Source organism: Anser brachyrhynchus, assembly GCF_964034855.1.
Source record: "Anser brachyrhynchus genome assembly, chromosome: 4".
Taxonomy (NCBI): domain Eukaryota; kingdom Metazoa; phylum Chordata; class Aves; order Anseriformes; family Anatidae; genus Anser; species Anser brachyrhynchus.
This window is the reverse complement of record NC_137698.1, coordinates 62,705,397-62,733,323: the sequence shown is the minus strand read 5'-3', so window position 1 is coordinate 62,733,323 and position 27,927 is coordinate 62,705,397. Positions and strand designations below refer to the sequence as shown.

Sequence of the window (27,927 nt, the reverse complement as noted above, 5' to 3'; positions counted from 1 at the left end):
AACGCCCCCTCCCCCGATCCCCGGCGCCCCGCCCCTTGGGCGCGCGTGCTCGGAGGCGAGCACGCGCGCGGGGGCGTGCATGCGCCGCCGGCTTTTCTCGCGAGAGCGGGCGGCGGCGCTCGCGCCGATTTTGAAGCTGGGGGCGGTTGGCGGGGAGCGCGCGGCGCCGGCGGGCGCTGAGGGGAGCTCTGAGGGAAGGCTGAGGCAAGCCCGAGGCGCAGCCCGGCCGCGTCTGGTGCCCTCCTGCCGCCTCTCCGGTCCTTGGAGCCCGGGGTAGGGACCTTGAGGGGAGGTCGGGGCCGCAGCCATGGGAGTGACGAAGAAGCCTTTGGAAGTGAAGGAAGCCTTTCGGCTGGCGCAGAAGCCGCACCAGAACCACGCCAAGCTCGTCGTGGCTTTGAGGAGCGCCTACAGCCAGGTAGAGGGGCGGGCGGCGGAGGCTGAGGGGGAAAAAGTGGCGTAGTGGTCTCCTGGGGGGCCTCTCCAGCCTTCTCTCCTCTCAGTTTGCCGCAGAGGAGCCCTGCGGTTAAAGGACGAGCCAGGGCACGCCAGGCTGCTGTAGGGAGCCCATCTGGGGCGTGAATCTCCGAGCTGAGAGGGGAAAATGGGGCCAGAAGGCGCTCGGGTAGCGGGGAGGCAGGCGGGGTGACAGCGGCTGACGGGGACCCAGGGTGGCCGGCGGGGTCCCGACACTGCAGCAAGTAACCGGCAGCTCCGGGACGGAGCCCTGTGTAGAGGCTTAGGGACAATGGGGCTGTTTAACCAACCGAAATACTCCGTGTTATTATACCTGAGCTGCTGCTGTCAGCGCTTTAAACGTTTAAATGAGCGGCGCCGATTATAAAACCGTTTTTAAAGGCTGCTTTTGAAGGATAAGACTGGTAGTTATCGCTTGCTGTGGTTTGATTTTTTTTTTCAGTTGGAAGATAAGGCAGATTTCCATGAAAAATTCATTCATTTCCTTAAGTATGCTATGATAGTCTACAAACGGGAACCAGCAGTGGAGCAGCTGATCAATTTTGTGGCTAAATTTGTTACTTCATTTTATCAACCGGAGGAAGGGGAGAGTAGCGAGGAAAGAGAAGAAGATAACTTGCTTCTGAATTATGTGTTTAACTTTCTGCTTGAGGTACAGTAATACTATTGTATCTTTAACATGACAAATGGAAACTTTACATGGTGGGGAAAACTTGCTCACGCTTATGGTGTTATCTACAAACTGTAAACTTCAAAGTGAAAGAAAGGCAAGGCTAGTGCTTTATGATTTACAAAACAAAAACATTTATTTATGCACACAATACAAAAAAGGGGGGGGGGAGGAGGGAGGGAGGGAAGAAAAACAACCCCCCCCCCCCCCGCAAAACAGATTTTAAAAGTTAAGCCTCTGCGAAAATATGGATTGTTTTCTTGTTTGGCAGCCGGGTGTGTAATTAAAGGCTTTACTGTGGGTGCATTTATAAGTGTGAAATTAATTTATATTGCTTCACTGACAAGTAAAAATATCACAAGATTTTTCACATAGGTGTGAGTGGCACAGGTATTATTAATCTCTGCTTATTGCAAGAGTTACATGTAGAAAGAAGACCGTCAGTTCCAATAGCATGAAAGCACAAATAGAGTTATTTTTTAAGCTATTGTTTTGATACAGAAAAATCATTGGTAATGCCAGGATCACTAGTTGTTATTACTGTTTTCTTTTTCTGTTAATGTTTTATGGAGACAGAGGATTAAGTTAGCTCGTGTAGTGGTCTGCACTGAGTAGTGAGCATGTTTCTTCCTTTGTGAAGGCATTGCTAGTTATGTAAAGTGCTGTTATTATACGTGGTGGGCCATAAACGTTTTTCAGTGCTGTGAATTTTTAATGTTATTAAAATAGGAAGGGGGTTTTGAAATATAGAAATGCATAGTTAATGTTCTACATAGAATATTAACTTCTAATACGTGCATGTTAATAACCTTGTAAAGGAAATGTGAAAAATGTGGTTATAAGTATACATTCTTGGTTTTTCTTCCCTCCCCACTCTGTTCCATTTCCCCCCTAGTCTCACAATGCAAACAGCCATGCAGTTAGGTTTCGAACGTGCCAGCTTGTTAATAAGCTTTTGGGAAGTATGCCAGAGAATGCTCAGATTGATGATGATTTATTTGATAAAATTAATGAAGCTATGATGACTAGACTTAAAGATAAATTTTCGGATGTGAGAATTCAAGCTGTCTTGGCCTTGTCGAGACTTCAAGATCCTAAGGATGAAAACTGTCCTGTTGCTAATAGTAAGTAGTATTGTTTATTTTCTTTTGTTTAAGAAGAACTTATTGAGTTACATTGATTTACTTTAATTTTTTTTTGAAGCATTGAGTAAGCAATTCTTAGAGGCATTCTTCGTGCAGTTGTTAGTAAATAGTGTATCTCCTTGTGAGTGGAGGTTGTATTTACAAGAGTTGCATATGTTCAAGGGGAGAAGGCAGAACTGCCTGACGGAGATATCCTTTGGGGCTTAAATCACACTGGGCTCAGGCTGTTCTATAAACTTTGTGGGATTTGTGGGATAGGAAGGGTAATGGTGTGTGTTGCAAGTTGGGATGGAGATACAATGTGTTCTTGCTCTGTTCAGACTCTGAGTCTGCTGTTGGACTATTAGTTGACCTGAATTTGTACAAAAACACTTAAAGGATTAGAAATGGTAATAGAATAGGTGATTTTTGTCCAAATGATGGCAGTCAGCTATATCAGAGAGGCAAATTGGTTATTGGGATTGTTGACCTAAGTATGTTTAACCCCTGACTCTTTTTGAGTCTCGTCTTGCTCGTGGATCGGTTTCTTTAAGAGGTTAGTGCCTCTAGAACTCAGGTTTCTTCATGCTGTTTTTATGCTGTTTGTGGGTTTCTTTTCTGGACAGTATGATTCTTGATTAGACCTCTACCTCAAGGTTTGGTGCTATGGTAGGTGGACTGTACGTTTGTAAAGTTAGAGTACGTTAGTTAGCTGGGTTCTTTTTGTTGTTTAAGTACCTTCTTTGAAATTGTTTTCTAAATGTTTTGTTTAAGCTTCTTACTTAAGAGCATATAAATTTCATAGTGAATCAAAGTAGTCCCAGAGCAAGAAGGAGAGTTCAAGTGTTCTCTGATTTTAATTTTTTTGTTGCTACTTTTAACTTTTTGCCTGAAGAAGGGGTGAGAATATAATCAAAAGTATTGCAAGAGATATATACCTCTTTTCCTGCTAAGCAAAGGACCAATACGATCCTTTATCATTCTGTCATTCTAATTTATTTTTCTAACACCTTCAGAAAATTTTCCCCGAAGCTTTCGTGTACCTTATTTGTGAAGCCTGATGAATCCTTATTTCTCAGTAGACTTCCTGCCTTTCCTCCTCAGTACAATAGCTTGCTACTCTGCTTTTAACATATTCCCTTTCAGTAACTGCCAGCTATTCTTCACATGGAGATGTCAATCTTCAATTTATAGGAAAATTTGAGGATCCACCTCAAAGGTGATGAGGATGTGTTGACAGTGAGTAGAGGTCCTAAGGAGCCAACGTGTGGAAGCTTTTTTTTGTCAGTTAATGACAAAGTGGTTATTTGTAGGTAGGATCTAGAGCGGTGACTTTCAGAGTCTGAAGATTCTACATATGTTTGCCAATGCTATTTCTGCAATTGATTTACTTTTAAAGTCATAGTTCAGTTTACAATTGCTTGTGACCCTAAACTGTTCACTAAAATTATATTGAGCGTTGTGCAAAAGGATGAAGGAATTTAATAACACCTGTTCATTTTTCTCAAGTATTTTCTGTTTTTTTCTGTAACGTGTATTCTTCAGTCTCTTACAAAAACCTATTACTATTTTACTTTCAGTTTACAACACACTGCTTGAAAATGATTTGAATTCAGAAGTGAGACGTGCAGTGCTGTCATGTATTGCTCCATCAGCAAGGACTTTGCCAAAAATTGTAGGCCGCGCTATGGATGTAAAGGAAGCTGTCAGGAAGCTGGCATATGAGGTAAATTGCATTAGTTATAATTAATTTCAAACACTGGCTTAGGGAAAGGCTTTAAATCTTTTATCATGTTTCACTTGTTAAACGGTAATACCAGTTAAATAATTCATTTTCATTTACCAGAAAGGGGGTGAAGGGGGAGGAGACTGAATACAAATTTTCAGGAACTTGCTTGATAAAAATTACATTTCTGATAGAACTCAGCTCTTTAGGATCAGAAAGTAGAAAGTACATTATTCTTAGTCTGCTATTTTCTGCATACATGTTAGGATGTTTGCAAAGCAATTTTTCTTCTGTTATTACATAATAGATAATTGAAATTAGAATCACAGCAGTAAAATGTGTAAAATACTTCGTTTTTTGGTATCGCAATCAATTGTTACCTGTGCTTACAAGTAGAGGTAAATGGCAAGAATGTATGCTGTCATATATATATGTATATCACACGTACATTTCTTGGTCAGGCACCTTAGAAATTGTAGGGCAAGATCTTCTAACAAAATGTTCATTTTTTTTACACGCAAACCTAATCCATTCTTGCTTAACTTAGATTGTTTCTCCTTTAGTGGCCTTTAAGAAAAATACATACTTTAGTTATTTCGTTGGTGGTATTAAGTGCTCTTGGACCTCAACAGAGAGTTGTTTTCATATCCAGGTGTCGCACAGGAGCTGAGTAGCCAAGTTTCTGAGCTATTTGTTAACTGTATATATTTTCTTCCATGAACTAGAATCTGCTTATTAGCTTATTGTCACAATGGCATTGCAGGCTTTTACTGCCTTGCAGTTTTTGTGGATGAATAAATCTGAGAGTTTAGACCCAAGGTTAGCTCATGAATTCAGTTATTAAAATTTGTAGAAATGTATTTTAATATATATTTTTTTAAGGTTTTGGCAGAAAAAGTTCATGTGAGAGCTCTCTCAATAGCACAGAGAGTAAAATTGTTGCAACAAGGACTTAATGACAGATCTGGTAAGAGATCATCCTTTTTAAATATATTAATACAAATGTTTGACAGAATACTTTCTAATGTAGTGGGGTTCATTTATGTGGAAGCTGTCATGGTGGTAATAAGGAGCTCAAAGGGAGCCATGAGATGTCAGGAAATGTTTGAGCACAAGAAATTCTGCTTTACAGCTTTTTGGTTTCCAGTCCTCTGATAGTGGATAAAACAAAGAAGGATTGCATTTTGAAAAAAACTTGAAAGCTGCTGAGCTCTAAAGTACGACTGAATACTATAAAAACTGAAAGAAACAAAAAAACACACTCCACAATGTAATTAAACACAGAAGTGGAAAAAATGTAATTAAGTGTATTGCGAAACAAAAATGCTTCATTACATACGTCTTTGTGACCACTATGTATATTAAAGAACTTAAATGTAACTCTAATATCTTTTTGAAATTGTTTTAAAATGTTTGTAATGTAAGTTCAGAGAAATTTTCTCCATTTGTCATTTAACTATCTTGAATATTACTTCTTTGATTGACCTTCATTCATTTCATCATGAAGCAGCTTTATTTGTTTTGATGTCTTCAGTGCTGTATCGTTTTTATATAAAGAGCCATTCAGAACATGCCCGCAACTGAGTGTGCTGTTGTTGCCAAAACATCAAAAGGTCATGTGTGTCTGGCAGAGAATTAGACCTGCCTATGTAGGAAGTGACTTTTTTTTTGCAACATAGTAATTATATACATCAGTTTCACAGTTTACTGAGTGTTACTGTGTTATTCAGGTATTTTGTTTGGGAAGCCTGTACTAAGACCTGTTGGAATTTACTCTGAGAATTTTCCTTGTGTAGTAATATGCTGCCTGGGAATTTTGAGAAGTGTGGCCTAGGTGGGTACGCCCTTGCAGAACAAGACAAGTACTATGGTCACTGGTAACCAGAGCTCTTAAAGGAGTGTCACATGTGCATGTGTTCTGAGCTACCTTTCCTCCTGGCTAGCTGGACATCATATCGTGTTCTTGATAGCAATGGAGGAGAGGATTAGCTGAGTGCTCTCTTATGCTGCATTGAACTACACGTAAAAAGAAGTCATCCTTCTGTATAAGTTTTAATCAGCATTTTTCCCATTTACTCTCAATTATAGGAATCTAATGAAGTTTTTCAGGTTTTGTTTTTGAAATCCAACACTGAAAAAATATTCTATTACTATTTCTTATCAGTATACTAGTTTGCTGTTTGACCTCACCAGCCACTTCTCATTTGTTGTTCTTCCCCACAAAAGGAGACTAATACTTGATCTTGACTGGTAACTTTTGTCTTTTAGGTGAATGCATTTCTGTTTTAGTAATCTTTGAAAACTGGGGGAGGAAGCTACCTTGACCAGTTTTTTCTCTGATCCTTCCTGTAAGGAACAAGAATTTGCTGTATTTCCTTACTGAGAAGAGACAGACTTTCTACACAGCTTTTATTTCAGTGACATTGAGGTGTTAGACATAAAACTAACTTCTTTTCTGATTCAGAGAAGATATTCCCTCTGTCTCCTCTCTCTTCCTTAGGATCATTCTTCATACCAGCTATTGAGGACTTGTTTTTCCTGACACCTAGAATTACAAGGGAAAATACCTGCCAGGGCCTGTAGCCTCCTTGGATTCATATGCTCTTTGCTGGGCAAAAGAGGTTTATGTTCCAAATAAGCTGCATTTATATACACATCCATTAGGTTTCCCTCATTTTGATCTGTTTTGCAAATTCTTGCAAAACCTTGAATGTGCATCTTTATTGAACTTGCCTGCTTGAGTATGTCCTGAACTAACAGAAGAGGAATCTCTTCATTCAAGACTGCTAGGTTGGAATTTTGGATGTTTTCCTTATTTGTGTTGGAATGGGGGGTTGTATTTAAACCAGACCTAGAAAAGATAATCCATATTGCGTCTAATTCTGCTTTTCAGGGTGTATTTAGCTGTCAGTTCTCCGTTCTCTTTCATGCTACTGCGTTCTACTACTTTATGCCTTTCACTTCTTGGAGAGGCTTCTCATTCATAGAATATTAAGCTCTTTTGAGGCCTCTTACAGAACTTTCTGAACTCTTAAAGATATTGACATGCTGTATTTATTTTCATGAGTCCTGTATAACAGGAAAGATGAATGTCGTCACTCTGTATGGTCTTTGCTATTTCCCTTATTGGATATTGTTTAATGAAAGGTCCTAAGAACATACTCTAATCACTCTGGTGCAAGGAAAAACATAACTAAAGACTCTTAGATGTTCTGTTCCCCTGCCGAAATCTATGTATGTATTCTAGATGTTTCCATACTTTTTTTTCTTGATGAATCTTACTCCACTGATACTGAAACTATTTGTTCATTGTGGCAATGGGAAGAGGGTACCTGAAGCATTTTTATGTAAATTTCACAGTCCAGTTGGATAATTGAATTAATACAATAATTCTGTGTGGCAAATCAGACCAAAGGTCTGCATAATAGTATCTTGCCTCTGAAGTGGCTAATTACTAAATGCCTAAAACGGAAAAGGTATATAACAACGATTCCCTGAAATGTTTCATTGCTTTACAAGAATTCACGGCTCATAGTTTTTCTGGGAGGAGGTGCTATCTGTAGGCGTAGCTATTTTAGGTTAGAGGGTTCATTTATTCTTTATAGAGAAAAATGATACTGTCAAATACATGGTAGTGCCCCACAGGTAGTTTCTGTTTAACTGTTTTTTTTCTTTAAGGAATCATAAGTTTAACTAAATAATAACTTAATTCTAAAATGCCTTTATATAATAAAACGGTTTGTGAATGTATGTGGAAAAGCCGATATTTCTAAACCTATTTTAAATTGTTTAAATTCTTATATTGTTAGATGCTGTTAAGGAAGTAATGAAGAAGAAATTGCTTCGAGCCTGGTTACAGTTTACTGAAGGGGATGTTTTAGAATTGCTTCATCGACTGGATGTGGAAAACTGCCCAGAAGTGGCCATTCTAGTACTGAATGCTGTGTTTTCATTAATTCCACTTAGTGACAATGTTCAGAACTGTAAAAACCTTGACAGCAGGTATGCAGATTAGTTTTCTTCTCTGAAAGATGAATATTGTTTATAAGAAAAATATTAAAGGTTTTATCTGAATGGGGAGCAGAATAACTATTGCCTGTTATAAGGAGACTGATATTGTAATGTAAGCTATGGTATGTCCCTGGTGTTTGTGTCCTTAAGTGTTTTGGATATGTGGTTTTGTGTTTTTTTTCTTTTAAAGTATTGCTTCATCTGCCACAATCATTTTCAGCTGAAAAGGAAAAACTATAAAATGTCTTTGACTTCTGTTTCCTAGATACCCCAAAAAACTAGTTTGAATTCAAGAGGGGAGTAAATACATCAACAAAGCAATTTCTACTATGAGCAATAGGATTTACTAATTCTTATTTTTTTTATTTCCCTGTGCTGTCTGTACAGCTTAAAATGAAGGCAATACTCTTAGTTTACACCTGCAAAATTGTAATTTATTCTCTTAATCTGTGATATTGAAGAGCTCTTTTTCTTCCCATCCCCACTAAGGCTTTTGATACCTCCGTCCCCCCCTTCTCTAGCCCTCCTTGGCTTCCTTCTGTTCTTTTTTGCTGGCCTAGGAGCAGCACAGTCTGGGGCTGTTCCAGTTATCCGTGTACTGATTGGAGAATCCATCAGAATAGAGTTACTGAGCTTTTTTCAGCCTTCTTTTGAAGGTATTTCAGTTGTACTAGCAGAGCTTAACAGAGCTTTGAGGCTTTGTTTCCCATGTTTACTTTTGGTACAATTTGATTAAGTGAGCTCCTAAGCTGTGATGAAGATGCCTTGATAAATATTAAGATCCATAAAGATAAAATGAAAGGGGGAAAAATGAATTGGAAACTAGAGGGAAATTACTAAGGGGAACAAAATAGGATGAGAGGAAATGGCTTGAGTTAATTGAAGAAACCAGAGTGGAATGGTTATTAGCAGTGCTAAAAATCTTAGGTGATAAACTTAAATGACATGTCCCTGATCAAAAAGTGTTAACAAAAACCTAGTCTGTGTTTTTTTGGGAAAAAAGCATAATGCCATCATATGAAGTGTCTCACATTTTATTGTAATAGCTTATGACTGATATTTTGAAATCAGTAGACACTAGATGCATTGTACCCCAAAGCTACAGATGCAGGCCTGTCTGTCTTTAAGTAGCACCAATAATGGGGAAATAACTTCCTTACAGCCTCTGGAAATGTGCCAATATCTTAAGAAGTTCAAAGGAAAAACTTATAGTTATGGACTTGTCAGTCTGACTTTGAACTGCCACAAAACAAGGCTTCCTTTTTAAAAGAAAATCTCGAAGAAATAGATCCGTTGGACTAACGACCTTTTGAGAGGCAGTGAAATTATTCAGCTTGTAATGAGGTTACTTGATTTATGCAAAACATTTGGCAAGTTCTTGCACGATATTTTTGACTACAGCTTGAAGCTTCATCCACATATTGCCAAGGTGGTTTTGTTTGTGTCGTGTGCTTTTGTTTGTTTGTTTGGGGGGGGGGGGGGGGGGGGTAGGTGGGGTGAGCAAGCTAAAGGGAAAACAAAATTTTTTACTGATAGTCTGCAAACAAGATGGGATTCCGGTGAGTGCTAAATGCTGAAGTGCCACTGACAGTGATATGCTCTGTCTTTTTGGGGTAGAATCAATGCACAATTTAATTTTCTACTTCTGAAAACAAATAACGTGCTCAGCTTATAGTGGAAAAGGAGTGCCATTCCTATGAGTGATAAACTGAGGCTAAACTTGCAGAGGATGTTGAGAAGCAGTTAATTACTTTTTGTGTTCGATAATTACTTTTTGTGTTTGACATACTACTATTGCTACTGGAATATTTTGTGAAAATCTTCTGTTAAAAACAGAGTAAACAATTCACAAAGATAAGCTGAAAAATAATGCAGTTAATTCATTTCTGCAGATTAATGGAGTTTAGTTTTCCAGAATTGCAGAGACATAGTAATGCTTCATGGAGTTAGACCTAGGTGGCTGCTTTTGGAGATCTGGAGGGCTGAGCAGAGTGTTTCTGCAAACAGAAAACCTTGATTTAAAATACTGAACATGAACAGCGTTAATCTAAAACACTGAAAAGTTCAATGCAGTGAGAGGTTCAAGTTCTATGTCCTTATTTATGGAAGAAGTTATTTTTGTCTGTCTATAAGTACTTCTATAGAGAGCATCTTCGACAGGATTTTATTTTCTGCTTAGGAAATTGTCTGTTTCCTTGCATTTATTGTCTTTGGCCATATTTTATTTCTCTCTGCATTTATTTATTTTATTGTTAAGAAAAGTGATTCCATTGGAAGACTTAACAGCTGAGAATGTGTTATACTGGAGATGTCTTTGTGAACATCTGAAATCAAAAGCTGAAGAAGGTGAAGATTTGCTAGAACAGATATTGCCAGAACCAGCGGTATATGCAGATTACTTATTAAGGTACGTTACACTTTAAAACTTTCTCGCATTCCACAAAAAATAGATATTTTTAAAAGAGAGAATGTTGAATGCTTCAGCTCCTCAAGTTTCCTCCAAAACCAAAATTCTGTTTGAACAGTCATTTTGGGGATTTTTTTAAAGATTTTTCTGAGAGGATTTACGTCTTTTAAATAAAAACTGTAAAAAACAATATTTCAGAATGGTTTTCTCATTACTTAATAATTATGAGCAAGATGGACTTCTAAATCGATTGCATATAATTCTTTGCCATTAAAGCTAATAGAATTGTCGTTCTGTAGTAAGCAGCTATTCTTTTGTCCATCTGTTAGTACATAGGTTGCTGTATGTTTGGCAGAACTTGCAGAAACTCACACTTTTTTTTCTTGTTGTGGTAACTTGTGAAAATAAACTAAAATCTGGCTACTCTCCCCAGAAGTGTTTTCGAAACCAAAAGTCCATTCCCTTCTGTCTCCCTGCTCAAGCAGGCACGTTTCCCAAAAACTTAAGTTCTAAGGCAGTGAACGAGCCAATTACAGAACATTTAACAAAGGAGCAACTGTGGATATTTTGATAAGTCAATCTTCTACCTAAGTGAACAAAGGAAATTTTATTGTCTCAGTGGGATACTCATCCAGAAAAGTTTTCAGTCTTAACATAAACATAAGCTCTGTTCAAATTTTATGAGCGTGGAGAATGCTGAGAAATTTTAACTGAGGTATTACACTTCTAAAATGTAGAGTAAAGGTTCCAAAAATGATTATAAATCAGTTCTGCTGAAGAATGTAGTACTTTGATAGATGTTTCCAATTTAATAATGCATATTTTCTCTCTTCAGTAGGGTGGTAGTATGCTAATAGTACTCCTATGAATCGTTGTCACTTTTCAACATTGAATGTGCTAATGTCTTTCATAAACATTTACCGTATAAAGTGTCTGTGCTTCTTTAATATAGAAATGTGGACGTGGTCCGGTGGGTAAAAGTTTTCTAGTTCATAATTAAAGTGTCCACAAAACATTTGCTCTCCAAACAAACAAAAAAAGCTTGTTCCATCTAATCTTACTCCCTTTAAGGAAGAGACTGAGGAAGCTTTATTAGGTTTGCTGGTACTTGGTTGTAGTATCAACTGTTAAACTGTTCATTGGTGAGTAGTGCCAACAGTTGTTTCAATTAAGATTTATAGTTCTGGTGAAGTCTTTGATTTACTTGCACTGTGAAAGCATCAGGAGGAGCAAGAAACTGCAAGTCACTGACACCTAAGAACAAATATAGGATTGTAAGCTTCATTTAGATATTATCTGTTGCAAATTACATTACTGTTAAATGATCAGCAACTGCTGCCTATATTGTAATTTCAGATGGTCTTAAATAGTAGCTGTGTGCTAAGCTTTTTTTCCTAATTTTGAAGAATTAAAAAAAAAATTGCTAAACTTAGCTGTTGCTGAAAAGTATATGCAAAGCTATGGGAAAAATAAGCATCTTTTTCAAAGCTCATATTTGTTTTTTATGTATTACACTATATCCAGCATCGAATGTCATACATGATATGCTTCACACGGGATTTTCTGAGTGTGCATGCTCAAGTTAATAGATAAAATTTAAAGAACAGTGACAAAAAATGAAAAAAATGAAATGAATAAACAAGATAGTGATTACACTTTCTGTGCTATGTGGCTGTGAGCATCTGACAACAGATTGTTGTTCTTCTGTGATGGCATACTTGATCAGATGCATAATTTAAAAGATGTGTATTTTAGTGATTTTTTTTCTTGTAGGCAATATAACATTTCTGAACATGTATTTGTGGTGTGTTTTTTCATTCCAACAGTGATTCTGAAGTAATTTATCTGTTCTGTTTCTATTCAGTTACCTTCAAAATATGCCGGTTCTTAGTGAAGAACAAAAAGAAGACTTCGCTTGTTTCGAAAACCTGATGACAAAAGAATTTATAGGCCAGCAACTGACTCATATTATAGGCTGCATGGATACCACTGAAGAGGGAGGAAGGTAAATTTAAATAGAAAATCTGTGTTATTAGGCTTATGACACACATGCCTGTGGACAGGCATAAAGTCTCTGTTGAGAAAATGACCTGATCAAATGGACGAAATATGGTTCTCTGATACTTGGAAAAAAAAGGCACTGTCTCTTTAATGGAGTTGTTCCCCAAAGGGTGCAAAAATACTGTCTGCTTGCTTTTATGGAAAAATGAGGTTTAATGCATATATAACATTGTTTGGGGGAGATGAAAACTGGTTGTTTTTGTAACGTGTTCTTGAGATTATGAAGTTACAAGTCTATTCATTTGGAATTTAGTATATCAAAAATAAGAGGAGATATCTGTGAGACTGTGATCCATTTGACTTGTAGTAGGTAGCCTGTGAGTTTCTTGAGTTTTAAACCCAGTTTACTAAAGCCTAGAAAGGAACAGATGTTTTAGATGTCAAGCTGAATTGGACTGTTAGCTGAGGTATTTAGATGATCTAAAGTTTGAATGGCCTTTGCATGTGAAGTAGTAAGAGAATAAATTTAGAAGTTCATACCATCATAGCTATTTTCAGAAAAATAGAAATCATGATAATACAAACATGGTAACAATTTTATACCCTCAGTGGAATGCGTTCTGTGTTTTTGCCTGACTGTCAGGATAGTTTAATTTTTATTCTTTTTTTTCTTTTAAGTTTCCAGCCAGATAATTTCTGTGGAAGCATTCTATACTATTAACGCTTTCACTGTTTTTTTTTTTACTGGAATGATCTTTCTTTCAACAACAGCCAGAACTGATTTAAAAAAAATAGCATTTTCTAATTGAGAGATATCAGGTAAAACTGGGAGACGATAAATACTACTAAGTATGGAAGCACATTCAGCAATTAAGTAGTTGTATAGAGAAGTTTCTCTTGCAGTGTATTCATAACACTAACTCAAAGTGGGTAAAATAATAGCTCTTAAATATCTTCAATTTTCTTGAATAAGCAAATAGATTTTTTTCTTCTCTTTAATGCAGAAAGCATCTGTTACTTGTTTTACAAAGGATTCTCATTCTGCCTGCCACTTCAACAGCCCTTGTGCCTCTGCTTGTGGAAAGATTACTTAGTATCATTAAGGATGATGACAGAAGGATTCAAATTGTAAGTAATTCCAAAGACTCATTGTTTTCTGGGCTCTGCTTTCTCTGTATATCAAATAGCCTTTACAAATTATTGTAAATGAAATATCAGGAATTAAAATAATTTTAGTTTGGAAACATATTTATGTTCTTCCCTGCCATACCAGCCTCCTCCCCTTTTTTTTCTTGGCATCGCTGCATTTTGTGCTCATATGAAGATATGAAGTGCTCTGCCTTGAGAGTATTTGACCGATTTTGTAAATGTAATCCTCAAATTAGGAAAGTATTACACTTCAACAGCCTGTTTCAAAATCCTTTGTCATACTAGATCCAACTGGTTTTGACTAGAACATTCAAAATGAGGATAGTATGCATTTCTAGATTTCAGATTTTTCTTCCCTCTTTTCAGCTGAGAGCAGTTCTAAAAATCCTTATAAGTATTTTATATAGCAGAGTCCCTATATGCAGCATAATTATTTCAACTTGACTCCTGAAACATGGACTCTTGGTTTTGCTCAAATACTTCAAATGAATCTTGGACTTTATGGACAGAGACCACTTCTGGAAAGCCTCAGTCTAGTGGGTAAAGCTAGGGTATAGGTTTGTTCCCTGATTATGTTGGGAGAGCTATAGTAATTTTAGTGCTACAATGCTAACAGAAAATGTACGCTTTTCTAATGTGCTGGTGAAATGCACTGATTCAATATATTCTGTTTATTGGATAAAGCTAGAGTTAACTGAGTTAAACAGAAGTTAAACTGAGTCAATCTGATACAAGGCAAATCAAATTAAGACTATCCTCATCTCACTCTTTAGTTTTCCTTATATTTCATTTCATTTTTTATTAACATAATGGGCATCACCTTAAAGAAACCTCTAACAAACTGAAAAACCCTCAGACTAGTTTTGCTTCCAGTTCTATGCATATATTTGGCTTGGAATTCAATTACTTATATTGCTTCTTATACTATGTATGGCGGTTTATAGACCTTTAAATGATAGTGTTAGTTGTATTTTGACTGAAATAGTAACAGATTTAAAAACAAAAAAACCAAACCCTTACACCTGTTACTAGCCTTTCCTTTTGAAATGTGTGCTCAGACCTAGAGGAGACAGTGCCTGTGTATTGTCAGCATAGAAATTCATAACTTATTAAAGGATATGCAGTCTTCTATTTTCTTGTTTACCTAGCTAACAGTAGAAAACACTCAACATACTAAATACTTGCCTACAAATTGAAAACACTGGACTTTCATGGTTAGGCTACTTGTCATTGAATAGCAGTCAAATAAGTCCTATTGCAGTGACTTAACAGCTAAGGAAAACTGCACAGAAGTTTCAGAAGGATGGTATCTTAAGTTTGTAAAAATTAAATGCATTGGATCTGACATCTAAGCTGAAGTTACTTGCACTAATATTTTGATTGTAACAACAGATAGCAGAAATCACCTCAGAGGTTCGTGAGCCGATTGTTACTGTTGACCAGCCTCTTGATGCTTCTGAAATAAGAAAGCGAGAGGTTAAGGTAGGCAAATGAAGAAAAATATTTTTTAAACTTATCTGTCAAATAAGAGTTTTATGTAACTGCATTATTGATTGATGTTGGCTGATATAAGTTATAATATTGCAATGTTTTCCTTGTACTTTATATTTCAGTTGGCTCAAATAAAAGTGAAACTTTTTGAAGCAAAAACAGCTTTGGAAGAATGCATTTCTCTTCAGGATTTTAATAGAGCATCTGTATTAAAAGAGAAAATAATTGAGTTGGAACACATAAAAGCCGATCTGATAAAAGAAGCAGAGCAACCTGAAATTAAAGAAACGCGTGTGGAAAAGGTTTCTTTTCCCCCTCTTGTATTACCAAATGCTAATTGTGTTTTGATGTTTATTCAAAGTGGATTACAGTAAGCTTCTTTTTTGTCCTTGAATGACTGAAGAATTCTAAAAGGATCTTGCTTTTGCTGTATTTACTCTTAACTAACTGAAAACATGAAACTTGAATCTTTTCATCATTGCTTACAGATTAATTTAGATTAATTATCTTGCAAATCACGTGTAGTGGACAAGAAATGTTTATTTGGGTAGGAAATAATCATGATTAATGTCCCTGTTCTCATCACAGCCACCATTTGTAATGTCTTTTCTTTTTTTCTGACTCACCTTGAAGAATGATCCTGAAACACTGTTGAAGTGTTTGTTGATGTGTTATGAGCTTCTCAAGATGATATCCCTTTCTAAAGGAATTGGTCCAACCATTAATGAACTAATTGAATCTATGGTATGTAATAATAAATACTGCTTTACATTATAATAAAAATAGATATGTCACAGTTGGCACTTGGGTGCTGGCAGGATGGTTTGTGATTATTTCAGAGTAGTGCTGTACCTTAGTGCTGTGTCTGGTGCTTTTAAGCCTTACCAAAACCGAGTGTCTTGGAGTTGCAGTCCAGATATGCTGTTCTGAGCTCAGAATCTACATCAGAACTGGACGCAGCAGAGTTACTAAAATAAAATGGGAATATGGTAAATAGCTGACTAATGTTTGACGGTGTTGGACAGTGCTGAGTTCTAGTGCGCTAGTTCTAGTGTGCTGCTTAAGCATCTGCTTACTGCCTTTGTTTGTACTTTAATTACTTGGATTTTCTATTAGCTGAAGGTATGAGATCTCTAATAAAGAACTCCAAGGTACCTTTGTCTGGAGCTAGTCAAAAACTCTTCATCGGAAAGAGGCTGGAGCCCTTGTAGGCTTTTCTTTCATCCCTGCCTGGTGCAAGCAAAGATGTTTTATCGTAGAGCATTTCTGCCTCTGTTTTCTTGGCACCTTTGAAGAGCAAAATGTTTCTGTACTGAATAATGAATGCAATGGCATGGTCTGCCTTTTATAGTCTGTGAAATGTACTTAGTAGTTTTAGTTGTGAAGGGTGTGGATTTTAAGACAAATGTTTCTAAATAACACAGAATCTTAGCTATCACTGAGTGTGCTGCTTCAAGATTTGAACTGTTTCCTGTGCAGGCAATAGAGAACCAAGTGGAAAAAAGCAATGTGCCGCTGTATGAGCATGTGGTACATCCTCATCTGAATACTAAAGGCAATTCTTATCCCCTCTGTCTAAAAAGGTTGTATTTGAAATGAAAGTGGTCAAGAGAAGGGTAGCGAGGAAATACACGAAACAGCTTCTGAATGAAGAGTGACTAAATAGGCTACCTTTTTGTAACCTGGAAAAAAGAGGACTTAGGTTAGCATCTGAGAGAGAAGTCAGAAATCATGCATATTGTGGGGAAGGTGAATAAGGATTGGATGATCACTTCACCAGGTAAAGCTAGCAACTAGCAAGCTCAGAACAAATGAATTAAATGAGTTGATTCTTCTCCTAATATGTAATCTGTGGAATTCCTTGTCACGGGATGTGTGCATGCTAAACTCTTGCATAAATTTTAAGGAACATTGAGTAAATTCAAGAAAAATAAATATTACGGAAATTAGGTAGATAGAACAGTCTCCCAGCTCTGATGTCTCAGCTGTGAATTGCTGGGACCTTGTCAAGAATTCCTGGGAAGAATCTACTTACCCTGTTTATGTAATACTTTGTAGGAATTTGGTTTTGATCTTTGTTATTAACAGGGCAATGGGCCAGATGATTTGACTCAGTATGGGCATTCTTAAAATTCAAACTGGAAAGAAAGTTACAACACCAATTTAGATTGGCTTAAATATTGTGGAACCACACCTGATTTCTTTCAGATATATAATAATGTTCTAAGAAATCAGTTTTGATGTGTCCCACAGAACCCTTTTTCTTTTTAATTAGGTGTTTCTTTAATTTTCACATTCATTGTTTATTCCACTCTTTTTTTCTCCAAGATCCTGCTTTCATTTTGTTGTTCCTACTGGGTTTTCACTGATTACGTGCTTTAGTATATCTTATTTGTTGTTTTTTAAACTTAAACTCTTCAATCAATGCCAAAGTATAGAATGACATCATTGTAGCATGCTTCCTGTATGGAGTCTCTCTTTTCTTTCATGTGGATTCTTACCATTGATTTCTCAAAACTATTCCAAGTAAATGGAAGTCTCATCTGTATTTTGCAATTTGAAATTGGGTATTGTTTCTCTGCAAGAATGATAATGTATTTTATGAAGAAATGTTTAGGTTTGTCATTTATTTCACAATGAGTGGTCAATTTGAATTGATTTGAAAACAAATGTTTATTAAAACAAATACAAAGCAAAATGCTCATGTGAGCCATTCTTTTAGTGCTGATTTCAAATAGGATACTCAAAATACCTTTCTGTTTATGCCTTGATAAACAGAGTATACAGTAGTTACCAATTTCCAATCCTGTAATGCACTATGTTATTTCTAGTTTCAGGGTAAGGAAAAGTTAAGCAGTGTAGCCGATTTTTCTTTTTTCAATTTATATGTTTCAATCACAAATTAAATATTATTGTTTCCAGATACTTCCTGGCATAGCGAGTGTCCATCCAGCTGTGAGAAACATGGCGGTTCTGTGTTTGGGTTGTTGTGCTCTTCAGAGCAAAGAATTTGCCCGACGACACTTTGCATTGCTGTTACAGGTAAAATTTCTGAAGGGAAATGAACTGATGGTTTATGTGACTTAGATCCAAGAGTGGTTTTATTTATTATTACAAGTTATCCTGCACATTACTTGAGTAGCAGTGATTCCTGATTTTCTGAAGATCTGGATCTGGAGAGTGTAGTTTCATGTAGATTTTTCTGATGTCTAAAAATATTTAAGCTTATAGTATTACATCTTGGTAGTGTTTCCTTTGTAAGGCCACCTATTTTGAGAATTTCTAGGAACTCTTTATTGATAAGATCTCACTTTCTCTTCCAAGTCCGCATGAAATCAGTCAAATATGTTATTATAATGTAGAATACAGAAGCTGTAGGATTCTGTAAGCCTTCCTTTCTTGGGAAAACAAACTAAACAATGTGACTGTTTTTACATTTGTTGCATACTTACTGTAATCTGGACATACGATTTAATTTCCAAATGACTAATTTTCTATGGGTTAAGGAAGAGCTCTTAGAGTGTAAAACAATATTAAAACCAGCAAACGATAGTGTTTTGCTTGTTTTAATGTTATGGTCAAACACCTATGAATATGGAATGCACTGGCTGGACTCATGAGAATGGCATAATTCCAACATCTCCCATCTTGGTAGTAAATGTTCTGATGCTCAACTGATTGTATAAAAGATGTCTACTTTTCAAAAACCCTGGCTTTAACAGAAACATGTATGTTCACTGTGCTTTATTACGAGTTTGTGCCTGTGCGCACTCACGTGAACTGACAGCAGGCACGTGACTCCCATAAAGGATGAGATTTGGAAAAGGTGTGGAAATAGTATGCTCTGCTCAGACAAGATGCTAGAGCCATCAGCAGAAGTTAGAGTTCCTAAAAAGCTAGCAAAACGTTTTTAATCTGCCTTTAATTATGTCTCATTAGAAATTAGATTGTTTAGGGAGGATTTGAGTTGTTTTAACAACTTACTCATTTCTGTAGGTACTAAATCTAAAGTTTAACTTTAAAACCTGCATTCTTCATATAGGTGTAGGCTCTCTATGCTACCCAGCCATATCTGCTTTTACTTGAATGTTGACTTGAAACATAATACATAACCTGTGCACCTTTATGACTTGCCTGCTGTATTTCATGTACTGTTTATTTTAATTAAACGATAGTCTTTTAGAGCAAGGATTATGTTAGTGTTTTTTCTGTAGTGCCTAATACTATGAATTTAGTACAGACAAATAAGATTTTTTGTTTGTCTAATGTCTACTTAGAAGTTGAACGATAAGGTTACATCTCATACATGCATGGTACACGCATGCCCTCTGTGAGTGAAGTTGGACAGACTTTATTTTCTATTTTTTGGTAATAGAAATTACATAGATAAGCTGAGAAATTCTTTCTCAGAATATTATAAATCACAGTTTAAGCTTCATCTAATATCATACCTTCATAGAGTCTGAAATTTGTTTAATTTGGGAAACTTTGTATAGTGCTTGGGATAATCTTACTGAAGCAAAAAAGCTAATATCCACTTATGCTTAACATTGGTATGCTGTAACATTATGGATGTATTTTCCTTATTAAACCTAGGTTTTACAAATAGATAATATAAAGATAAAGCTCAGTGCTTTAAAGGCGGTCTTTGATCTGCTGGTGCTGTTTGGGATTGAGCCTTTCAAAGCCAGACCGGGCAATGAGTCTCGAAGTGAAGATGTACAAACTAGAACTGAAAATTGTGAGGAAGAAAGTAAAACAACAGAGAAGGAAGAAGAGACTGCTACTATTCAGAGCTTCTTACAACTTCTTTCTAGTTTTTTAGACAGCGAGGTAAGAGATTGTTACAGAATATGCCTTGTTTTTGTTCTAAAATAACTTTTTGCAGAAGGCTTACCACTTTATTACATTGCATTTGAACATTACATTGTGTAATTGAATGGTCTAATGTTAGAACGGTTGCCCTAAAACAATATAACTTTGCCACTGATACTGACTGTGATTTTTGAGCCAACTTCTGAATTCTCTACAGGTGCAAATACGTGAATGTAGAGAATTGATAGTTGCAATAGGATGTAGACTATTTTACTACGAAGTACTAGTGAAAATGCTGACACTGTGGTAGGTATGCTGTGTATATGATCAATTTTTTATTCAGTTTTCAGAACTTAGGACAGAAACTGCAGAAGGCATAGCCAAACTGATGTTCTCCGGGAGGCTGATCAGTGCCAAACTTCTTTCTCGTCTTGTTTTGTTGTGGTATAATCCTGTGACTGAAGAGGATACTCAGCTTAGGCATTGTCTGGGAGTTTTCTTCCCATTATATGCTTATGCAAATAGGTATGGCCTTTGTAAAATATTATGTGAAAATGTACATTTGTCTTAGCAGCTTTAGCAACCCTTTTCAAATTGCACAAATGCAAGTTAGACCTAAGGGTCTAGCTCAATCCCCTATGCATATTACTTTTGAATGTATGTAAACTCTCAACCCATGACCATTCTGAAAACCTTCCATTAACTCCTTCTCTCTCTGTGACCTATGTTTTTCTTTCCTAGGACTGCTTGAGTGAAACAGTTCTTCTGGATATTCAGTTTAAAGATTAGTTTTAAAAGATGTACTTTATTTATGCTGTTGAACACTACAGGTGGGCTTTGAACTGTCACTTAAGAGCAGCTATCAGGCATGGTTCAAAATAGAATAAACAGTGTCCAGCAAGTTCTCAAAGAAACAGGCTGGTTTTTTGTTTTCTTAGCCAAAGAATATGCCAAACTAAATGCACAGAAGATTCAAAATCTTCTGTTTAGTTTGATAGTGGACAGAGGAGGTAGAGGGTTTATCTAAGGGGGCAGGAGTTTAAATAATAATTCTCAACTCCTTTTACTTGCTCAAAATGGTTTTTGACTTCATTTTCAGCTGCTGCCAGTCTGAACTTGCTGGGGTTTTCTCTGCCTCCCCTGTCCCCTCTTTTTTATGGCTAAGATTTAATTTAGCAGTATTACATGGTACCTTATGTATTTTTTCCAAAACAAATTCAAGTTTTTGTGGTGTATAAATTGCCGCAGTTAGAGTGGCATAGTTCAAGGGGGACTTGGTTGCGGGGAAGGAGAGGTGGGTTGAGTATTTTTTGCTCTTTTCAGAAGAATGATGGGAAAAGTAACCAGTCTACTCCAGTGTGTGTTTTTCCCTGCTTAAGTGCTATTGAAAATAGGTAACAAAAACCTAATTTCATATGCTTCCAGTACCTTTGATATTGAATAATGAGCATAGGCTTTTACCATGGGTGATCTCTTTGACCTGTGAATGTCTTCTGACCCTATGTATCTCTCTCTTTATTATGAGTCCTAATGATTGTCTCCCTGAGGCCCACCTGAGTAATTCTGTGTATTTCAAAGTAATTTGTGAGCAAGGCAACTCTTTGCACCTCACAGATGATCTTTGGGGCAGGGTGCATGCTTTGAGCAAAAAGTAGAAAAATCAATGGATAAAAAAAATTCCTAAATCTTAGTCTGGCTCGCTAATTCAGAATCTCTGTTAAATTAGGAAACCTCGTTAATTTTCTGTCCAGAACATTACCTGCATTCTGGATCTCACAAATGGTTCATTTTAAGATGAATCATGGAGTGTCTTCAGTTACCAATACTGTATTTTCAGAAGAGAACTATTAATTACCCTGTGGCAGCTGATTCAGAGCAGTCTGCAAAGTTGCCATTCAGAAAAGGAAAACGAAGGCAAATGTGTGAGTTTTGGCTGGGTTTTGTGCCTAATTTTGGTACTGATCTATTGCTGAACTTTTAAATTCTGTTTGTTTTCTGCATGTTGCTCTGACTTTTCCCTATGATCAGATATAGTCAAGAGGCTTACTTTTTTAAATTAATATTTGAGCTTTGTGTGGTAAACAAATGTTGCTGCTGGCTTTTATAAGTAATATTCTGTCATATCAAAAGAATGGCATGGCACGTTAGTAACAGGGACAGGGTCCTGTAACTGGTGAACAATTCTTATTCATGGAATGTTTATTAAAGAGTAATAATTTCCCTGGCAGCCTCAGAGGAAAATGTTCTGCCTTGTGCCTATATGCTACTAGACTTTATTTTATTTTTCTAACTTGCAGGAAATAATCTGAATGATACTTAAGTTATACTTCAGCCAATTTAAAGCATAAAACTGCTGAATGGGAGAGTTTTTGCTTCTGTATTTTCTTGCCCCAGTTATAGTGCTCACAAGGTCTTTTGGTCAGCTCATTTGACTTGCATCTAGTGGCAAGCAAGCTGATTTTTTTTGGAAATCATTATTTACTTTGTTAGTTTTCTTCCCCAGTTAGTTGGGTTCAAATAGGAGGTGAACAACTATTTGAGATTTTTTTAAAAAGCTTTGCTTCACCAACCAGTACCTTGTACTTTTTGGCAACTTTCCTGTTAAATTGATTTTACCTATCTTACGGAACTATACCTTTAGACAACTTGCTGCAAAACCATGTGCAACTACGTGATTTCTAGGCTTGCTTGGCAGGAGTTATAAACTTTTCTGAGAGAAGAAAACACAAGTATTTCTTTCAAAATCTTGTTAATCACCACTTTTTTTGCCAGGTTTCATTGTTTTTCTTACAGTGAGATATGTACCCCTAAAGAAAAATACTAGCAGGAAGGAGGAATGAGCACAAGAAAAATAAAGATATAGGGAAGTGTATTTCTGTCCCTTGAGAGAGTATCTGTCTGTATATGTCAGTTAGGCTTTTAATGGTAAGGATGAACTTCCAAACTGTTCAGAGATACAAGTGCTACCTAAAATTTCCTTGAAAACACAATGAGCTAAAACTTAAAAGGAGTTGGTTCTGTGAAGTGAGTTTTGTTGTCTTGATCCTGATGCCTGTCTCTAATAAGGTTGGCTGCTCCCCCTCTGCTTTGATAACTAAAATATATTGTAATGGGTCTGTAAACTTTAATCATAGAAGAGAAAATTTAGGGGTGAATTAATGTTTAATTCTGTCTCCTTGTGCTGCTAATGTTTGACTCAATTGAAACAGGTCTAACCAGGAATGCTTTGAGGAAGCTTATCTTCCAACTCTGCGAACGCTGTTAAATGCTCCTGCAACTTCCCCTTTGGCTGAAGTAGACATCAGTAATGTTTCTGAACTATTAGTGGACCTGACCAGACCAAGTGGACTGAACCCTCGGGTCAAAAAGTCTCTAGACTATCAGGTACAGTGGGTTAAATTGAAAGAAAGCAGTATTTGTGTCTAGAGATTAAGAACTGCTAGCTGCTTGTTGGGCCTTCTGAGATTCCTACTGTCAGAGTCTGGATTAAGCAATTGACAGTTCAGGCAATGAAAACTTAGCTTGATTCTCCTTCTCTCCATCCCCTTCCCTCTTAGAATTAAGTAATGCTAACAGGAACTTGCACCATCCTTAATTATCTGTATAGGGAAAAAAATTTTTAAAATGCATTGTACAAAATGTGCATAGTCAAAATTCTATATTTTAAGAAAATATTTACTATGTAATGTTAGTTATTAGCTAATTAAATCAGCATGACCTCATTGTTTGGTAAATAATTTTCAGAGAAATTTCAGGTATCGATTTCTTTCCTTTACAGGACTTCACAGTGCATGATAGTTTAGCACTGAAAATTTGCAATGAAATCTTGACGGACCCAACTGCACCAGATGTTCGTATTTATGCAAAAGCTTTAAGTATGTTAGAACTCAGTAGTTCTTCCACAGAGAATCTTCTGATTCTGCTTGATGAGATTCTAGAGGTAGGGCATAAATAACATGGTTCTTGCTTTTTATTTTATTTTACTATCAAATGGTTAAATGCTTAAAAATTAAGTGCCTGTTTACTATGACAATGTGATCAGAATTATTTTTTTAACCAGTCTTTGAAAAATTCATTTTTGATGAGGTTATTTATGTAAGTTATACAGTGGTCTCAGCTAAGTTTTTCATATTTCAGCTACCATAGATAGCAATAACTGTCCAAGTTGATACATTTCAAAACTGTAAGGTCTTATGGTAACTGGTGTGTAGTTAGTTCTTAGTCTTTAAATGTAAATAAAATTGAATAGTGTCTTTCACAGTTTGCATGGCTTATTTAGTTAATTATTAACAGTTGAAATTTTATGCCTTAACTTGCATTGTAACTAAGATCATGAGGCAACGTGAAAAGGGTGCTTGTTTAAGATGAAGTAGGAAGGGATTACAAGTCTGATGCGAAAGTTTTTACATTTATCTATTTTATGGGTAAATATAAAGTAAAATTTGGGAGTGGGACAGAGGAAGACAGTGTTATGCTGAAATGTTGGAGAGTCCTGATCCCTCTGGGCATATCATCAAGAAGTAGCAATGTTCCAGGACTCACCTGGAAAGGTCCTATAACTTTAGTGCTTTTTCAGGTTTCCTTTTAAAAAGATGAAAATAAAAATTCTTCTGGAGCTTCTGTGCCAAGAGTTGATGGAGGAAGTGTTTCTCCTTTTAGCTAGAGTAATCAACTTTGTGACACTTTCTGTCATTCTTAGGGTAAATTTAACTAATTCTATTAATGGGTAAACTTGATAAAAGGAATGGTTGTAAAATTAAGTAGCATTTAATGTTAAGTGTCTCTTCCCAGAAAGTGAAAGATAAATTGTGTCAAAGAGCTATTGAGAAGATCAAGGTGAACCTGACCAAAGGCGCTAATGCGAGCAAAAGCCACTCTGAACAGACAGAGGAAACAGGCCTCGCTGAAGGGACGCAGGAAACTGGCACTACATTATCTGCAAACACTCTTCAAAATGAAGAAGGTAATTCAGGAGGTGTGCATTTCAGTAGGTACAATTGAGTGATTGTATGAAAAGAAGTCTTAGCTTATCCTCTCCTAAATGAATCTACTTTTTGAAAAAAAAAGTGGAAAAGGTAACTCTAGTAAAAATGTATCCTGTTTAATATGTTTGTTGTTAAGCATTTTCTTTTTTATTGCTTCGTGATCAGTTTCTGATTTTTCTTTCCTTATTGTGTTAGTTTAACCAGTGTATTTTGAGTCTTAACCTATAGTTCTTTCTTTTTGACAAAAAAAAAGTATTAGCTTTTTTTAAAGCTGTTTGTCATACTCATCTGCCTGCTAAATAGTATTGACTAACTCAACTTCAGAATGTGGCTCATAACAGCTCCAATGGACTATGAAATTACCGTGCCTGTACTTTTTGGAGACTGTATTATAGCAATGTACAGTTGATATACACTGAACTGTTGACACTGGTCTTTCCTTATTACTAGTTCATATGTTGGAGCCAGTTTTCTATTTATTGCTATTTCGGAGCTTGAAGTGGAAGTAGCTGGAAGACTTTCTGCTGTCTGAACAGCTTATGTGGCTGCACGTGGTTTAGCAGAGTATGTTTTGCTGGTAGCACAGGAAGTCTAACGTATTAGTAAAAAAGAATCAGATGAAACCTGTTTAGGTTTACCTGAAGCAATAAAGCAAAGATATTGACATGCAACTGTTTTAAGCAGAATATCCCATTAAAAAAAAGTTTATTTTCTAGTGGATTATTTCAAGGCTTTGATCTGTTGCTTCTGAAAGTGTCAAATTAATTTCCTATGTTCTATGTTTCTGTATTGAAATATTTATTGGATGGGAAGCTAGAGAAGCTAGCTGGTTTTGAGAAAGCAACGGAAGTATTTCTAGGTGAAACATTTTCTGCTAACAGCCAATAGTATTCTGGTATGATTTTCTCATGAAAGAAGAATTTTGAGCACTTTAGGCAAGCAGTAGGAGAAAAGTATTGTTTCCTTTCTCTTTCAATGCCACCCAAGTAAGTTTGATTTATTTTTAATGATCCAATCTTTACCTCTTCAAATATGGAAATGATAGCTGTGAGCAAAAGCCTTTACTTTTTGTACTTCAGTTGCTGCAAAGTAGATCTAGATTTGACATTAGGGGAAAAAAAAACACTTCCTAGCAGTAACATAAATTGCTGAAGAAAAAGACTTCCTAAAATTGTTAGAAATACTAAGGGAGGGCTAAATAGTTCAGGAATAGTTTATACATGATTGACCTATGATGGGACAATGTTATGGCTGAGTGACATTTTAAGTTGCTTTCTAGCCTTATTAATTAATTTCTAGTTTAAGGAAAAAGTGGAGTTAAAATTGGCTAGTATATAAAAAGCCATACAATGTTTAAAGTGTACTGATAGTACTTTAAAGTACATAAGATAAATTGAAAGATGATTATGACTTCTGCATGCATTGTTCTGTTTTAACAGAAAATACCAAAGATGCTCTTCATACTCCAGTTAATGAAGCTAAAAGTAAAGCTACTACAAAATTGAAATCCACAAGAAACAAAACTGGCAGAGGTATGCACTGGATGTTTCTGGCTATAATGTTATCTGTTTTAAATAAAATAATTATTTTTTGTGAACCTCTCTCACTTTGTTTAAAGAACTCAGTCTTTGTAATCTGTTTTTAAAAAAAAAATATATTAAAAGATTAAAATCATCTGTTTTGTGGAGGCTTTTGTTAGTCTTTCCCAATGAGAGATAAAAGTAAAAAATACTCCCTGTGACTACAGAATCTCAAGATAATTTGGTCACAGTCACTTACAATAATGTACAAATGTTTATGTGAGAAGTATTATCTTGTGGGCTTTTTGTTTGTTTTGTCTAAAGAAAATATTCCATCTAATGTGATGACTGCATGTTATGGGTTTCAATGGAACATCAAACACTGAGGAAAAGATACAAAACTGGTTTAACAAAAGAAATAATGTGATGCAAAAAGACTTTTGTTTATACTTAGGACAACGAAAAGCAGCAGAAGCGAGGTCTGTGAGCAGAAGAAAAACTGGCACAACTGCAAAATCTGGTAGTGAAAGGTAAATTGTTTACTTTCCACCTTCAAAAGCATGATTCTAGCAGTTCCAGCAAAGCAATTTAATTCTTCACTAGAAAGGAATATTTTTCTTTCTCAAAACCTAATGCAAAAGTAAACATTTAAGAAAAAGCATTTCTTTAAACTGATACATTTGAAATGTAATAGGTATGAAAACTTCAAATGTTGTTATTATTATTATTGCCTGGTAATTAATTTTCACGTACATCTAGTACATACAGTTAACATACATTCTGTCTGTCAAAAGATAAATTTTTGGTTGCATTACTCTTCTTTCAATTGCTTTTTGTTTTAATAACTGTTCTGTGAAGGATCCTGACTTTTGTGTTGTTTTTTTCCCCCGCCAAATTTCTGGCTGCTATTTTTGTTCCTGTCTTTCAACATTTAATAAACATTTAGAAATGAGTGATAAATGAATATACGCGTGGCATTCCTTCTCTTGAGATTTTGTAGGATTAAAATATAATCTCTGTAATTTTATGCGCTTCAGTTGTGATCTGTCTTTTTCAAGCAAGTAATCCACTAAGTACAAAATCAGTAAGAAGTACTTCTGCTCTTTAAGACCAAGATTTTGTTATACACCGATTTCAAGTTTTTCTATTAACAAACTCTTTAGTTTGCTTAGTCTTTTTGGTCATAATTTAAAATATTTTTTGTTTCAGTGGTGATGAAATTCCAGAATCAGTCCCAGTGCCCAGTTCAAGGCCTTCAAGACGAGCAAAAACATTGGCGCTTGAAAAAACAAGAATGAATCTTTCAAGCCTTTTGAGTGGGGAAACAGATGAATGAAGGCAAAATGAGAAAAAATGTCCTTTGCTAATGCTAGTAGTTAACAGCAGACTTGAAAAAGTAAGATCTATTTTGTTGTTAGTCTCATTTATTTCTTTCAATATTGAATCTTTTATAATTCCAGATTTTTATAGGAACTTTTTTAAAAAGGTGCTTTTGTTTATTTTTGCCATGTGAAGTACATCATTCTTGTAATAAAATGACATTAAAATATT

General features: G+C 36.0%; 1 protein-coding gene across 1 annotated transcript; it reads left to right on the top strand.

Annotated features, from left to right (window-relative positions):
- The first annotated feature begins 97 nt into the window (after positions 1-97).
- NCAPG (non-SMC condensin I complex subunit G) lies at positions 98-27,927 on the top strand. The gene is made up of 21 exons (XM_080590077.1): positions 98-418; positions 920-1,129; positions 2,043-2,271; positions 3,852-3,997; positions 4,880-4,964; positions 7,807-7,999; positions 10,266-10,415; positions 12,280-12,420; positions 13,421-13,544; positions 14,958-15,047; positions 15,179-15,358; positions 15,690-15,800; positions 17,979-18,098; positions 19,653-19,889; positions 20,215-20,396; positions 23,081-23,255; positions 23,650-23,811; positions 24,663-24,834; positions 26,296-26,388; positions 26,831-26,906; positions 27,586-27,927. Exons 1-21 carry the CDS (start codon positions 308-310, stop codon positions 27,710-27,712), a joined length of 3,114 nt encoding a protein of 1,037 aa, XP_080446203.1. The 5' UTR covers positions 98-307; the 3' UTR covers positions 27,713-27,927.